The sequence below is a fragment of the Dermacentor albipictus genome, chromosome 10 (assembly GCF_038994185.2).
Source record: "Dermacentor albipictus isolate Rhodes 1998 colony chromosome 10, USDA_Dalb.pri_finalv2, whole genome shotgun sequence".
NCBI lineage: Eukaryota > Metazoa > Arthropoda > Arachnida > Ixodida > Ixodidae > Dermacentor > Dermacentor albipictus.
The window spans coordinates 73,456,299-73,473,804 of record NC_091830.1 but is presented as its reverse complement, the minus strand read 5'-3'; the positions used below and the strand labels follow the sequence as shown (position 1 = coordinate 73,473,804).

General features: G+C 50.4%; 1 protein-coding gene across 1 annotated transcript in view; it reads left to right on the top strand.

The window, feature by feature from the left end:
- The window catches only part of LOC135898146 (uncharacterized), a 94,907-nt gene that overhangs the window by 19,212 nt on the left and 58,189 nt on the right, over nt 1-17,506 (top strand). Inside the window, exon 4 of the mRNA XM_065426920.2 lies at nt 9,178-9,203. Coding sequence (XP_065282992.2) covers nt 9,178-9,203 — 26 coding nt within the window. The remainder of the gene's footprint in view (nt 1-9,177; nt 9,204-17,506) is intronic.

The window sequence follows — 17,506 nt, the reverse complement described above, 5'->3', positions numbered from 1 at the left end:
CAATGCATCATTTGCAATGTATGAGTGCTTAAAGAACTTTTGCAGAGTTACAAACGCAAGTTGAAAATTATAACAATTTTCTATGTGAACATCATGCACCATTGCCGCTAATCTCAGCACGTAGAATCATAGGCGTAGTCTTGAGAGACAAAGGCACAGCAGTACTGATTGGAACACAATATTCGGCAGATATAAACCTACAAGGATGAAAATGTAGAGATACATCATGTAAGCTCCCTAGTAAAGAATGTGTAGTCCTATGGAATAACATACAGGCTTTCAAAGAACGTAAGGCACAGTCGAGGGTGGCAGAGAAATATGTAATGCGCCAAGATTAAGATAATTGGAAAAGTAATATATACTTCGCTGACAAGTAACAGCGGTAATACTTTACTGGACAATTTCTTTGCCTTTCATGAGCACAGATGCTCTGCATCTGCAATTATTGTTGATGAAGTCGTAAAAAGCACTTGCTCCAGAAGTGTGCTAAGTGGTTTTCATCGGGAGTGCTTTATTCACAATCAAAGTTTTCTTCAGAGCCTCACATACAAGTTCTTTCACATACCTTCATGAACACTTATAGAAGTGGTACATCTCAAGGGGGAGAAACCACGGCCTAGTGCTTGCACCCTCCTGAACCATGCAGAATCTGTACTACGCATTTGTTTAGACACAATAGAGTGGGTATTGGAAGTGTCTACTTGTTTCTTTATGAGAAAATGTGGCCTCTAAAGAGATGGCATAATTTCTTGTGAAAAGTAAGATGTATTTGTTTCTGTTAACTCTTATTTTATTTCTATACCGCGATTGGCGCATGCGCGTTACTCAAAAAGTAATCTCAGTTCGCGTTTGGGCACGAGATATACGGGAAACTAAACTGTATTTTGAAAAAAAGGCAGACGAAAATCGGGCGCAGTCTTTTGACCCCATCTAATCCATAGCAAACAAGACGTCGGCAGCTAGCACTGTGTTTGAAGAGAAGAAGGTAATATGATTACATTGTACAAGCGCTAGCCCTGCCATCTCTTTTTCACTTCGCTGATTACTCGCACCGCGGTGGGAAACTTAAATTTTTTATTTAACTGACGCCGTTGTCATAAGTTTTGATTATGCGAAAAAGCATTAATCTTCATTATACTACAAACGCACCAGTAAAAATTGGACAACATTGCGAAATCTTTACTATGTTGAACCAATATTATTTCGTATAAACGGGATCTTTTAAAAGAATGATGGCCGACGACACAAATGCCAACACCACCCGAGAGCGATGCAAATACTATGAGCACGCGTTATGAAAAAAAGATTTTCATGGCGCCAATAGACGGAAAAAATGGGGCGATACGCATTCCTCTCGGCCGCCATTGCATATGGCTGCTCATTAGCATAATTTGCGTGGCTCGTCGCACCACAAATTATGGCGGGAGATTTCTGCAATGGTGGCCCAGCGCAACTTCACGCAAGGTCAAATTGACGTTTACGAAAGGACGCTTACAGTGACGCTGTTTACAGGATATTACTTCAGCCAATCAGCAAGCTGGAATGACGCATATCTTGGATCGCCATCAAATATTCGCGAAAGTGTGTACGCTACGGCTCACTTTCTTTTTGAAGCGCTAATGTCGCAACATAGCTGCCAAGGGTCAAAAGATATGTAATAATCGATAAAACTTGCAGCTCCATGTCACGTTTTGTCATCTTGATGGAAACACACAATTACATTTTGCAGAACTTCCGTTTCCCGGCACAAATTTCAAGGCACGTGAGCTCTCCACAGCCAATCAGAGTCAAAATGGCGGATAATGGCGGCCATGCAGCCGCCATACGCGTCGACAAGAATAGCGCCCTAAGTTGCCTTTTGTAGTTGGGGCAAAAATACCGCGCTATAGTGGCAATGTGTGGCCAGGTGACGGTGTCGATAGTGACTGGATTTGGCGCCACCGAGTGAACATCGTTTTCGACGGGACGCAGGCAAGCTTGCTTGTTGTAGTTACTGGGAATGGCCTGGTAGCACCGTTGGAGAATCGAGCCGTCATATTGAACCGCAATGGAGCCTGCGTTAGAAAGGGTGTATTCGTTACCGTGGTCGATGCGGCGGCGTACCTTTGCATATACGTCTACACGTGCCCTCCATGTACACCACATCAGTTTCACTGAGGCATGATGTTTTTCGGGGCGAGCCATCTCAAGCGCAGCCTTCATTTCCGCGCATCATGTGCTGTCACCCCGACCAGCATCACGTATGCTCGAATCGCTAGGAGGAATATGAACGAGGTCTTGAACGAACTCCTGTTGCCACTTTGCCTTCACAATTTCTAATATTCGTGGGGAAGAATGGCATGCATTGTAGGCTGACACCGCGTCGTCACTAGAAATATATACAAGCATATTATGTACAAAGTTGGAGTTTGATATGGCCCGATTAAGTAAACCTTGAAGGGTTGTCTACCGGATTCCTTGCGGCGGTTGCAGCCGAGTCTATATCGGCGAAACTGGCAAGTTCACACGGCGACTCAAAGAAGCACCAGCGTGACGTCAGAAATGAAGATATCGCTGCTAGTGTGCTTGCTAAGCATGCGCATACGTCCGGACATCAGATTTATTGGGACAACGCGGCAATTTTAGTCAAAGAACGTAATCTGACAACGCGGCTTTTTCTTTAGTGATCCTTCATCCAATCGAAAACCGGGACCATGAACCGAGCAGCAGGAAGCGTGCCAGTCATCTACAAGCAGTCATTACGTAACAAACTTAGCCTTTAATATACCACTACTCGTCTTGTCCGCCTCATTGTGAACAAAGAACCCATACGGGTTCCGAAGCGGCTTTCTTTTCGTTTGACTTGGTCAGTGGCTGCAAACCTTTTTCAAGCCTTGAAGGCTTTGCTGGCCTGGGTGAAAGAGCCGTTTTCTTCTTTCCATGGCTCAAAAAAAAAAAGATTTCCCAGAAACCAGTGTCTGCCGGATCAACGGAAGAGTTGAGAAGCACTCTTTGCAGGTTCCGAGAAAATTACGAGTTCTTTTTCTTTGCCTTGGAAGCGCAACGTTATTGCACAATTTCGGCTTCGCGGTTATAGTACACAATGCATTGCTGAGCACGAAGTCATTGCCTACTGGGCCGATTTCCTCCAGCAACGCTATAGCTGTATGTTGTTGAGGTTTATCATCTCTTTACAAAAATTTCTTATTAGGATATACGAGATATTCTCATGCATAGGTGAAGAAAACCTCGTGCGATGGACACATCATGCTCCAGGAGCAACTGCAGGTACCCCTCGAGTTTGTATACCATGTCCGGCACTGTATCGAAAAGAACTGCTAAGACGACGGCTAAGTGTTTTGGAAGGCATACTTGTTCTGCGAGAAAGCTCAGATCTGCTTAGTCTTCGAACCTTTCTGCAGCAGATAAAGCTGTTAGTAAGCGAATCAGTCGTGCAATTGATGCCAATGACAACAGTGTGCCTTCTTACAGAATCCATTTCTAGAAAGACATCGGTAGTGTTGTCGAAAGATAAACGTGTTGGCTATGTATATCTTGGTCGGAATTTGCACTGTGACAGTGCGCGCTTCATGGGGCCTGCAGCGCCTACGCATGTATGGAGTATACCAGACACCAGTAAGTTTAGCGAGAAGGCTCCCCCATGTCACCGTGATTGCGTAAAAAACACAGGACCCAGGCTGCCTAAGTCGTGATTCAGTGATGGACCCTCCATTCTGCAAGTAGCAAATAAATAGCAAAATTAGTCATGGCTTAGTGTTATGCGGGCTGAGGAACGATTATAATTATTGTTTTCACGCTATCGTTTAGATCATTTCGTTGATTGTACACTTATAGTGTTAGAGTCAGCGCCGTGACGGGAAGTGCATGTGTTGCGTTCCCTGCAGCCCACAGCACTTACTATCAATGAGTACTATTGAAGGCCGCGGCGCTGGCGGGTTCCGCAACTCTCCGATACTCTATCCTTAAGGCCGCATACGCACGCACATTGATGGATGTAAACCTTAACAGTTCCCTCTTGCAAGGGCACTTTGAAACGGTTGGCCGCCTGGTTCGTGTCGCATAGGAACAAGATGCTTTTAACAGTAAAGCACTGCTAGTGTCCTTCTCTAGGTGTTCTGTTTGCTGGCGTGGCTAGGTAATCTACTCTGATGTATCTTCCTTCATTCGATGCCGCGCTCAAAAACATTTCTAGGCAAGTTTTCGTGAGAGGCTTCAAGCATTCTCACCCTAATTCTTTCTCTCAGACTAGAGATGGCTTTTCTATTTCAGCGTCATGCACTTATACGATTGTGTGGGCTTGTTCACATACCATTGAAGTATCATGCGTCGTATTTGAGATGACGTTAGTTTCTCTAGCACACATCGAGCTCATGAGGTTCATGGCATGATGGTCGTGTATATGATTCATTGCTCAGAGGGTATGCACCAGCCTGCTTCTTATGGTCTCTCAACAAGACCCAGCAGTGGTTGTCAAGTATGAACAAAATAAAGTAGTAACACATGGCAGATCAGGCCCGCGGAAGGTTGCAAAATGCACGAAGGTTTCGGAAATAGAAAAGATGTAACTGAGTAAGTTGTAATAGCAAGCTATAACATAACAGCAGTACGGGTTTCTTAAAGAATTGACCACCCTTACACTATTGTAAAGAAGGGTGCAAGCGAAGATGGCGATCCGCGGCGCTTCACTGTCGTAACACCTCGGCTTCGCGCTCGCTCACGGCGAGGTTGGCACGTCGACGACGAACCCTTTCTCCAGCAAGTTCTCAGCGGTCTTCATCAAACGCCACCTGTTCTGCGGCCGAATACACGACGCATGCACGGCGCGCTCCCGCTACCGTTCCTTCAACGTCGCCTGCTCTTCAGCAGAATGAACCAAACACGGTGTACCAATCTGACGGTCGGGCCTGAACTGGCGGGTAATGGCGGCGGCGAGAGAAGCGAACACATGATAACACCCTCTCCCTCCTCCAGAGGGAAATGATGCCTGTGACTGGCTCGCGCCTTGCGCTGCGTCAACTCCTTCGTGTATAAAAACTCAACCCTAAAGCGCGTGTATGATGAATCGACGGTGGCTGAATCGGTTAGCGTGGTGGTTCGAACCGGCAACCCGACAAGAAATTTTTTTCTGGTGGATTTGGCTTAATCGTATGGCACCCACACCGACGCCGACACGAGAGGCAATACATGCTTAGATTGAAAAAAATAGCCTCGCAGGTAAAAAAGAGAGGTCCTACTCGGAGAATCGAAGGCTTGACCAACTTTCTTGCTGCAGGGTTTACTTACCGTCTCAGCTAACCAGGAGCTGAGACTCTGAACTTAATCTCACGTAGCATTTATCCTTATACAACAATTAAAATCGGACACAAGTGAGCTGTGGTTAAAGTTACACGCTTGACTTATAGAATCTCTAGCAGGTGCCTGGCTTACCCCCGCCTCGACATTCATGAGGCCGGATCTCTGTTTCGCGCTGGTACGTACAAGCAGAGCCTTTGCCGTTACATAACAAGGGCCATGAACTCGAAATTAGTGATTGCTTCCGTTCGTTAGCACCTTTGGTCACTCGTTGTCACCGTTGTTCATTTCTTGCGGCAATCGCACCTGCGCCGTGTAAAACACTTATCGCTGTATTTTCTTCCGGTGTTGAAACGTGATAATAATGCGTGACCGGGGCCATCAGCGTTTTTGGCGTAGTCGATTACTGCGTTGTCAGGACTACTAGGCACGTAATTGTCGTGAGAACGTTTTGTAGCGACGATGGAGCATATCTTTAATGAGTGGTGTCACCTGCAGACGTCGATACGCTTATTTATTCTAGGACGTCTTAGAGGCGCTCGAAAATTGGCGATTGGTAAATGTGATACGGTGATCGCGATCGGCGGCAGATTGATGAGTTTTGTGGATGCCGTTTCCAATGAATTATCATCCTCTCAAAGCTTGGAACTCAATGGCCAAGAGGTGGCTTTGAAATAATATCCATGGAGACGGATGCATAGGTAGGAAAACAGACAAAACATATGGGGCGTGCTTTCCTAGAGAGACAAAAACGCGGTTCGCTGTGAAAGTCGATCATAATGTAACCGCTTGACATTTGCTATTTTGGGTTGTAGGAGATGTAAAGTGCAGTATAGCACACTGATAACTGCGCAAACCGCAAAAAGTCGCGAAAAGGGAAGCAATGTGAGCCATACAAACGCTCAGTAGTAAATGAGGGTTTATTGAAACTTTAATATGAGGAAGAGAATCCACTCATGCACTGAAGAGCTGGGATAATGAAGGACCTACGCCTCGGACGAGCCGGGCAATAGACAATCTCTAAAGTGCCTTCTAGTGCAGCATGTGGCAGGGCATAGACGACTCGCGATACGGGATGGTACAATGCACATTACTCGTCATTCTTTGCCATTTTTGTCATTCAAGTGGAAAATGTTTTTATTCACAGCACTTGCGGTAGGTACACAGCTACTATAATGCGCCTCTCGAGATAATCATTGGCACTATTGCCTTTGTTGCACTTTTAGAAAGCGTATATCCTCGCTTAATGAGTGTTTTTAGGTACCACATGATGTGAAACAGAGAAGAAGGCAACTGAGGGGCTCGATTTTGTTAATCATGACCACATAAAGCCAAAAGATAATGAAGCTAAGGAAATCAATGATGAAATTACCTGTGATTGAAATTGGAATATTGAAAATTATTAAGGAAAGGAAATGAAAGTGAACGAAAGAACTTGTCGCTGATGGGAGCCGAACCCACAACCTATGCACTACGAGTGCGTTGCACTACCAATCATGCTACGGCGACGGCTATCAATGCTACCACAAACTTGGGCATTTCAGTTTTACTATGTCAAGCCCTAGGAGTGTTAGCCACCGCCACTCAGAGCCATGTTGGACGGAAGTGACACATCCTATCTTGCCCGATGGCGTACTGGAACACGTTATAGTAAGAGAGCATTACGCGTGTTTTGCACTACCAAATGTGCTACAGAGATAGCTATTGCTATATTTATATATTGGTATATACCAATATAAGGTATCGGTATATGACATAGGCTGTGGATCCGCCAAGCATAATAGCACAGGTAAGAGCACAGGGGTTCTATTCGTGCGCCCCTTCACTTGGTCTGCTACATCGTTTCTAACTCCTTTCGCTAATCTCTAAAGGCCCACGCACTACTCGCTATTGCCTTAAACCAGCGACGTTAGAATAAGTAGAAAAGCATGCCCCCTATGCACCCCCCCCCCCCCCTTGGGAACAAGCGGCCCTGGTGAATTAAGAGGTGGTCAGATGGAAGAGTTGATAATGAGAGCCGATTTGATCCTTGCGACAGCAACTGTGTCTTAGCGCCAATTGCGCATGCTTGTGAAATGGTGTTCACAAAAGTTGATGACGGGGAAAGGACAGTCATAGCAGGGCTGAACAGATCTAGGAGGTGGGTCAACACAAACAAAACATGGAAGGATGTTGCAGGTTTGAGGGTAGGAAAATGTCGTGCTCGTCGGTGTGAGCAGACCTTGGCGATGGATGCAAGTTCTGGATGAAAATGCTTCGATGTAGGTGAAAAAAGAATAATCCGAAATATTCGGCCTTGATAAGGTAGACGAGGTCACCGGGGCAAATGGAGGTGCAGCCGTAAACTATCTCAACTAGAGATCAGGCGAGTTCTGGCTGAAGTGTTGACCTTAGCCCGAGCAGCACGATTGGAAGGTGTGACACCCAATCCTCCGGGTGAGGCTGAGTGGCAATTGCAGCTATCAGGGGTCGATGTAGCCTGTCGACGATGTCCTTAGATGCTGCACGGTAAGCAGTTGTGCGATTGCACACACTACCCAGAAGGAATGTTAAAGATGTCAAAGTGCCGACTCATACTGTCTGCCCGGACCAGTGCTCAGCATTGATGGCACAGCAAAATGACTAATCCTGGTAGAGATAAAAGTATGAGCAACAGTCGCTGCCGTTATGGCAGGCATTAGAGCTGATTCAGGCGGTGTTCGACGAGTTCCAGCAAGAGCTTATGGTAAGCTGTGAGGAGAGCCATGCGTACGTTTGCTGGAAGACGCTGTACAAACAACTAACGCAATACAGTGGTGTCGAAGGGGTCTAGTGCGTCACCAATGAGGTGTTGCAGGTGACGCAGAAACGTCCTTCACTGAGGTCTTGGTTATTCACGAGCTGCTGAATACGCCGATGCTCAGGCGGTACGAGACGGCGTAGGGACTCTGATTGTCCTATACGGCGTTTCCTCATGTGGCTGGACGTTGATGTCGCGTATCTCGGCCATTGCGTGTAGCAGCAAAGCTTGCAGGGGGAGTTTATAATTGCAAAGCTCCGACGTGACCACGGAACTTGTTCTCAGCTTGTACGTACCATAACGTGAAATCGGATAGCTAAAGCTGTGGTAGCGTGATGGTTGCTGCAGCTCCTATAAAGCCCGTAGCAGGTACCTGACCGGTTGCAATGGTAGTAGGAGCGGAGTGGAGGTCGTCTGGAGTATGGGTTTAACCATTGAAATTCGCTATCGTAGTCCAGGTCACCAGTAACTGTGAAACTACCAAGGGCAGTAGCACAGTGTCGAGAACACAAGTTTGATTTGTACGTCCCTTCACTTGATCTACTTCATCGTTTTTAACTCCTCTTCCTCAGCTTTAAAGCCCCACCCCACTACTCTCTAAAGTCTAATACCAGCGACAGGAGAAAAAAAAAGTTTGATACACGTATAATGGTACCAACATATATATACACACACACACACACACACACACACACACACACACACACACACACACACATATATACAGGTTAGTGGACGAATTGATAGCCGTCGCCCTAGCGCACGCAACTGGTAGTGCAACATACATGCACTGCGAATGTTATGGGTTCGGCTCCCTCCAGCGACAACATAACTATCAATTCCCTTTTCTCCAATATTTGCTACATTCCAATTTGAGCCACAGCTAATTTCGCCGATGCTTTCCTTGAATTCATTGTCTGCTGGCTTTGTGTGGCCATGCTGTAAATGTCGCACGTTGGTGTTAGGCACACCTATTATTTGTGTTCATTACGTAAAATGCAAATATCGTTGTTTACTTAGCAAAAAAAAAACATGCACATGATATTGAACTCGCCTTTCTTCTTTTCAACATGGAATTTTTTTTGTCGACGACCTTGAAAACGAAGTTGTGCCCGATCCAACGAACTCTCAGGTAAGATAATTATCATTTGTCAGCAAGTGCGGGAAAGGAGAGTCCCAGTATGGGGCTGAGCGCTCACTTACCAAACAACTTTTTGACTGTCTAATTCAGTACCATAGTAGCAGTCATGCAAAAGGCTACGGGGGATCAATAACGAACCTTTCACACGTTTCACTGCCTACTAGTTGCAACAATGTATGAAATGTCGCTTAAAATCAGTAGTACGAAGAGAAAACGTACACCAAGGTTAAAATATTCCAAATACGTTAGTTCTATGCATAATCTAACACTCAAGTTTTGTTCTTGAGTAAACTGCTTTGGATTACATTGAAAGAATCTACACATGAGGAAAAAGTTGCCGCGTTAAGGCCATTTTCCAGTGTTTATAAGTCACACCCTTAACCCGTGGAAGGGAGTGTTTGAGAGAACTAATAAACCCTTTGAAAGAGGAAAAGAGGTCTAGCCAATTCGTAGCGTGTCCACATGCGAAGGTTGTTACTCCCGGTGAATGACCACATGCCAGAAGGAAACTTAATTGGCTCAGTTCATGTTGACACAAGAACAATGAAACGATACAGCTACCGTTGCTCAGAATAAAAAGGGCTTTACAGAGAGCGACAATCGGGGCCCACAGTGTGTTTGATGACGAGCTTGATGACGACGCGACGATCACAGGCTATGGTTATTGGAACATGGCTTACTTGCAGAAGTCACAGGCAACGAAGAGTGACGTAACACTCTTGCGCCTGTAGTTTTCGGTACATATTCCGTGTCAGGTCTGAACACGACTGTTGTAGAACGCAAGCACCGCAGGTTCCACTTGTCGCAAGCTACACAGGTTCGTAAGACCTTGATGTTTGCGGATTGTTTTCGACTACGGGTAACGTGCTGAATGGTGCGCCTCACAACGGATTATTTATTGTCTATCTTGTCGCACCCTGGCATTGCATAATAAAATCTGAATCGTAAGACCTGGGGGAGAAGCTTCAAAGGCAGTACGGGGGGTTGAGAATAGGGCCTCTCGAACAGGCCAGCTTCTAGTTTCAACTAACTGCATCCTACAACAGACACGCTGTCGTCGCGACACTGTCGTGACAATGTTATCGCCATACCACTTTCGTCATGCTATTGTCACTGTGTCATCATCCCACAGTGTTTGTTATGCGTTCGCTGTAATGCAGGTTTGACGCCGTCGCTGTGCTGCATCGTAGTCATTCCAACTTCGCCATGCGACTCACATACCGCCGCCGTGATTTTTCCAGGGTCGTCATTCTAAATGGAAGAGGAAGAAGAAGTCGCCAGTGGGAGCGGAAGCTTCTCGGCTCCATCGATATATGAGTGTTTCCGCAGTTTTTTTGCGTCCTACACCCGAAAGCGGCATATCATCTGAAAGATCAAGTCATCGCGAACCCAGGGATACCAACTTTTTGGGTGAGCGTGAACTTTGCGAGTTTTTACGGCACGAAATTCACACGAGTCCCGTGTGAGCGAGGCCAGGCCTAACGACGGTTGGGCCTGGCGCATCCTTCGTTGGACTCGGGGTTTGAACGAAATACCACCGAGATGGAGATAGACGAGGCAGGAACTGGGGAGACCCCGGATAACGGACCCAACGACGCAAAACGTGTTTCTTTGGGAGAAGACGCTGAAGGCGTTGCGGACGGTTGGATCGAAGTTACACACAGAAGGCATCACACGAACGCTACCCAGATGGCGGGAAAGGACGACACCCGCTTGCGAAGCCCGATGCCCCGAGGCGGCCGAAGCATAGTGAACAAAGTTCTTCGAGCGAGTAGGATGCCCAGACTACCCAGGGATGATATCAAGATAATTGTTCGACCGAAAGACGGGCTGAATATAAGGAACACGTGCGGGACGAGTCTTGACGAGGCGATACGCAAAGAAGCGGTAGTGGGCGACGACGAGATGATCACGATCTGTCCCAATGCCATGCAAAACATCCTGGTGATAAGCACACCGGACGAGACAACTGCGACGAAAATCGCTAAGATCAAGGTTTTGACGATTAACGGGAAGAGGCACGAGACCAACGCGTACGTTTCGGCGCCCGAGCAAATGTCAAAAGGGATTATCCGCAACATTCCCCTGAAGTATACGCAAGACCAGCTCATGCATGCTCTGGTGAACTCGAGAAACCCCTCTTTAACATACGCCAAGCGGCTCTGCAGTACGACCACCGTGATATTGCTGTATGAGGGAAACAGAGTCCCCACATGGGCTTACTTCAATAGCATCATGATAAGAGTATCATTGTATCGGAAACAGATGGACTTTTGCAAAGAGTGCGGCAGGCTCGGCCACCGACCCGACGTATGCCCTAGACCGGAGATCAAACTATGCCCGGCCTGCGGGTCGAAGAACCCGAGCATCGAACACGAGTGCACGCCCAAGTGCCGGATTTGCGGCGAGGCGCACCCCACGGCCCACCGAATGTGCAAGATATAAGTTGCCACACATAGTGAAGGAAAGAAGGTGGCGGGCGAGAAGCAGAGAAGAAAAGGAACACACATTGGAAGAAGGAAAGACCCCTCAGCGGACCGTATCACCATCGGGGTACAGTATGGCGCAGGGAAAAGGCCAAAGTCGCTCGAGATCTGGATCCCTCTCGCCGATAAGAAGACGTAGCCGAAGTCGTAACAGACCCAAGAACACAAGTCGAAGCCGGAGTCGGAGTGGAAGCCGCAACCGAAACCGAAACCGCCCCATGCCAGACGGCGTGCGGGCCACACATGGCGAGATACCGACAGGGCCGCGCAAGGTCACCTGGTCCGACTTAGTCGCGGAAAGAAATGGATACTCCGTAGAGAGCACCCCCCTTTCTGGCAGCACGAGGGAAGCCCCCGACTCCCTCCTGGTGGCGAGGATGGAGAAAATGGAGCGAGAGAATAAGGAACTTCGAGAAGAGCTGGGCAGGGCCAGAAAGCAGAACGAACAATCAGCGAGGAAAATCGACGAGCTACAACAGACGCTCAACGAAATCTTGAAGGGCATGAGAGAATCCCCTCATGAGAGGATCTCCTCCTTCACCTCCCGCGAGGCCGCCGAGCGAGGCGATGCGACCGCGACAGGAGGCGAAGTAGGCGAGATGGACATGTGTTGCGGTGAAGCGCCGGCAGCGGCGGGCTCCAAGCGCAAGGGCACAAGCGATACGCCACCTACGGAAGACACTTTGGACCGCGCACAAGCACTGAAGAGACCCAGGTCAGGAGCCAGAAAGATAGACGCGATCGAAGAAATGGTGAACAAACTGACGGATAAGACGGAGCGAATGTTTGACATACTCCTGACAAGGATGAACTAATCTGACGCGGGACGGAACGCGCAGTACGCAGCGGTTACCACCCAACTCGCTGCCATGAATAAGCGAATCGAACATCTGGAACACGGGACGATGCAGCTGAAGCAACAGCAACATCACCTGCCTGGAAGGGCCGGGGTACCATTGTCACAAGCGGTAAACGCACCGACCATCCTCGCCTGCGACAACAACGCCAACACCACCCGCACCGGGGCAGGAGGGACGCATGGACAGTTGTGTCCCCCCAACACCTCTGCATAACAATCATGGCTGTGTCCCGCAAGTCCGACAATAGACGCATAGTCTGGCAGTGGAATTGCAGGGGCTTCAAAAACAAGAAAGCAACGATGGTGCAATACATGAAACCGCTTGCCAATAACAAACTTCCTGTCGTGATTGCCTTGCAAGAACCTTTCGATCGGGCGCAGCTCCCGGGTTATGTGACGTGCGGTCCCCCCTACGAATCCATGGGGAGGGACGTCAGGGTGTGCACCCTGGTTAAGCGCGGGACGGCCTTCATCGAACACGAACACGTGCTCCACGAAGAGTCGGACATAGACCATGTACTGATCGAAGTCGTGCCGAGTATTGGAAGTAGGAAAACCGGCCTTTTCGTGCTCAACGTATATAGCTCCCCCTCGCAAAGATACCGCACTCCCACTTTCGACGCCCTCTTTCGCGAAGTGATGGCCAAGGCCGCCTCTAGTCCCTTGCTGATATGCGGAGACTTCAATGCGCCGCACACGCAATGGGGATACGGAGCCGACTCACCGAAAGGGAAGAGGCTAGCTGGACTGATGGACGATCTCGGCCTGGCTGTACTCAACGAACCTGCTTCGCACACCAGGATCGGACAGGGAGTGTGCCGCGACACGTCCCCCGACCTCTCCGTCTGGTCAGGCGCGGGCGTGGTCACTTGGTCGAACTCCTTCGAGGACCTGGGGAGTGACCACAGGATCCTGTGCGTGACCATGGGAGAGGATGAAAGCGAAGAGGGCGTCTGCCGAAAGGCGAGAATCGTAGACTGGGACAGATTCCGGAAAAATAGAGAGCAAGACAAGAAGGAGGGCCCGATCGAAGACATCAGCGAATGGTGCAGAGTACTACTCGCGGACGTAGAGAAAGCCACCGATGAGGTCGAATGGACGGACTGGTGACAAGAACCACCCAAAGAACAGGCAGACAGGTCCCGCGTAGCCGTGGGAGACGGCGCTCCCCAACCGTCCAGAGTGGATAGCCGGCTGGCACATCTTGTTGCGGCCAAGAAATCCATGCAGCGAAGAGCGAGTAGGCAAAAACTCAACAGGAAGATAGGCAAGAAGATCGCCGAAATCAACCGGGAGATCGAGACGCAATGCGCCCGTCTGTGCGAGCAAGAATGGCAGGAGCTGTGCGACACGGTGAACGGGAACATGAGCGCTGGACGCACCTGGAAGATTCTCAGGCACCTGCTCGACCCGGCAAGCTCCAGAACGGCGACCCGTACAGAGATGGCCAAGCTGCGACACAAGTACAAGGACGACCCAGAGGCCTTCGCGGAAGAGATCGTGCAGACGCACCTCGCACGCCCGGAAGGGCACAGTCACCCAGAGTACTGCGGGGCTCCCAACGAGGAGCTGGACGCGGACTTTTCCTGGCAGGAAATTAGAACGGTCCTCCAGCTACTGAAGACCAACTCGGCGCCCGGTCCTGACAGGATCACCAACAAAACCCTGAGGAACCTGAATGACGACGCCATCGAGAAGCTCTGCGAGTACATCAACGCGTGCTGGAAGGACGGCCAAATTCCGCAAGAGTGGAAGACCGCGGACGTTATACTGATACCAAAGCCGGGCAAACCGCTGGGGGTCCGAAACATGCGGCCGATCTCCCTCACGTCCTGCGTCGGGAAAGTGATGGAGCATGCCTGCCTTAACAGGGTGACGACGCTGCTCGAGAAGCAGGACGCCTTCGGCACCCACATCATCGGTTTCCGGAAGGGACTTTCAACGCAGGACGCCATGCTGCAGATCAAGGAACAGGTCGTGAACGCTCCGAGCACACACTGCGCGCCCTACTCGGGCTAGACCTCAAGAGCGCCTTCGACACTGTGAAGCACATGGCCATACTGGACAAGATCAGCCGACTTGATCTCGGGGCGAGGTTCCACCGATATGTCAGCAGCTTGAATGAGCGCGAGGCGACAGTCAAGATCGACGGGGCCTCACCACGAACGGTCCGAATGGGTGGTGCGGGAACACCGCAGGGCTCCGTACTCTCCCCCATGCTTTTCAACCTCGTCATGATCGGCCTGCCGGAGAACCTTGACGCGATAGAGGGCATCAATCATAGGATATACGCAGATGACGTGACGGTGTGGACCACGGAGAACACGAGCGTCGGCGAAATGGAAGACCGACTGCAGCGGGCCGTCCGGGAGGTGGAGCGGCACCTCGAAGACACGGGACTCGTCTGTTCACCCGACAAGTCGGAGATCCTTCTCCACAGGCCGCGCAGGAAAGGGCCCCTTCCGCAGGCCGTGCTAGACGCTCGTCGTTTGGGCGTCCGCGTCACGACGAGGGAGGGGACCCGAATACCGACGGTGTCCAAGTTGCGAGTGCTCGGCCTGTGGCTGGAAGAGAACGGTGCCAACCGCGAGCTGGTTGCCCGACAGCAGAAGAAAGTGGCCGCCGCCACACACCTCGTGCGGCGGGTCGCGAACAAGAGGAAAGGAATGAAAGAACACAACGTTACGAGGCTGATACAGGCGTACGCGCTGAGCCACATAGCGTACGTCGCCGCATATGCCGACTGGAACAAGAGCGAAACCGACAAGCTGAACGTGGCGATCCGCAGGGCGTTCAAGACCGCCCTGGGCGTACCCCAGTACACGCCAACCCACAGGCTCCTCGAGTTGGGCGTACACAACACGCTCGAGGAGATCGCCGAGGCACAGAGAATCGCGCAGCTGGAGAGGCTGTCGAGCACCGTAACGGGAAGACGAATCCTAGACTTGCTCGGGATTCGATATCACGAGGCGCGTGGACTGAAAGAATCACTGCTACCGGAAGTCAGGGACGCCATACAGACGGAAAATATGCCGAAGAATATGCACCCGCCGCATGACGTGCAAAGACGTATACGCAGGGCGGTAGCAATCCTCGAGAAGCATGGAAGACAAGAAGGCGTCCTCTTCGTTGATGCAGCCAGGTACCCGCGGCCAGTCGGTGACTCAGATGGCGACGAGGAACGTCAACCACCACCGCTACAAGGGAATGTGCGAGACGAACCGCCGTTACCATCACCACCACCACTACTGCTACTACGACAAAAACGGCAGCAGCAACAACGGCAACATCGACACGGCCGGCCGACGGCAGCGGCGCCCGCCTTCTCCATGGCAGTCATAGATACAAAGGGAACGATCCGAGTCACGGCATCAGTGAGGCTGCCGTCGGCGGAAGCAGCGGAAGAGATGGCCATAGTTCTCGCAGTACTCCACGGAGGTGCGGAGGATAACCTGATCATCAGCGACTCCAAATCAGCGATTCGGAATTACACCAAAGGTTGGGTGTCCGCGGATGTGGCACGCATGCTCAACGCCCGGGCCGGGGACTTCGGATCCGGCACGATTACAAACAAGTCCCTCAAGTGTTCCCCGCGCACGTCGGGGAGCTTGGCAGTAACAACAACAGCCACGACAATAATGACACCAACAATGCTAACGACACTCCACCCAACCACAACGACCGCGCCCACCTCGTCGCGAGGCAGCTTACCCGCCGCGACGCGGTCACCCAGAGGGCAGCCGCTGCCGTTGTTGTGCGGGACCCCAGCGGAGGAGTGACGGTGACGGCGGCTGCCATCCCGTCTGGCGCGGCCGCTGTTGTTACCAATACAACACAAATCGTGGCGGACGGAGCTGGGGATCACGAGGACGCCGACGGCGATGTCAAGGAGTTTCCGGCAACGTACCGGGAGGTGCTTGGTCACTATAGGAAAGAACGAAGAAAATATCCGCAACCCCACGGGCGCCTATACAGGTCCCAGGCGGTCGGCCTGAGACGGTTGCAGACGGGCACTTTCACCAACCCCTACCACCTGCACCGCCTATGGCCCGCGCTGCACCCGTCGTCCGGCTGCCCGTGGTGCGAGCACGAACGGGCCGATATGGCCCATGTGCTTTGGGAATGCCGACGCCACGCGGAACAAGGACAAAGAGGAAGGGGGAATGCAAGAGCAGAGCCCTCTGAAGCGGGGCGCCTCGCTGAGAGATGGCAAGCCGCCCTCCTCAGCGAGGCACCCGAAGACCAGGAGTGGGCCGTCCAGCGGGCCAGGGCCATTGCCGAGGATCTCGAAAGATTTTCCTCGGGCGATGGACCCCTGGCAGCCTAGCCCCGGGCACCAACATCAACAACCGTTGGACAAATAAAGTTTATTCCTATCCTATCCTATCATTCTAAATGTGACATCCTACTTTCACATGCTGTCGTCGTTTGCAGTTATCATCATGCCATTGTCGCCATGTCATTATTCTCACATAGTCCTTATACCATAGTCATGTGTTCACTAGTGTCGTACCATCGCCCTCTTGTCGCCGTCAATTTTTCGACTTCGCAATGCGTTTGCCGTCACGGAGCCGTCACCATTCCATTGTTTCCATGTCGACGTCGTCTCGCCTCTGTCGTCAAGCCTTCGCCATTATTTGGGAATTGTCATCTCAATTTCATTACGCTATCGCTTTCATAACACCTTGGTCGTTTCCTTGACATGATTCCTTTTTCCTTATTTCATCGTCGTTAGTACGTAGGCGCCCCAGAGACGCAGTCATTCCGACATGCTGATGACCGACCATTGGAAATCAAGACACGTAGGGATAACAGTGGAGTACGTCACATGTAGCAGAAGAAACGGATGTCCCAGAATGACAAGAATAAATGGCGAACAAAGCATGACCTAAGAAATGCGATCTGTCACTACATAGTTAGAAAGCGAATAGCTTTACCATCGACAGTCA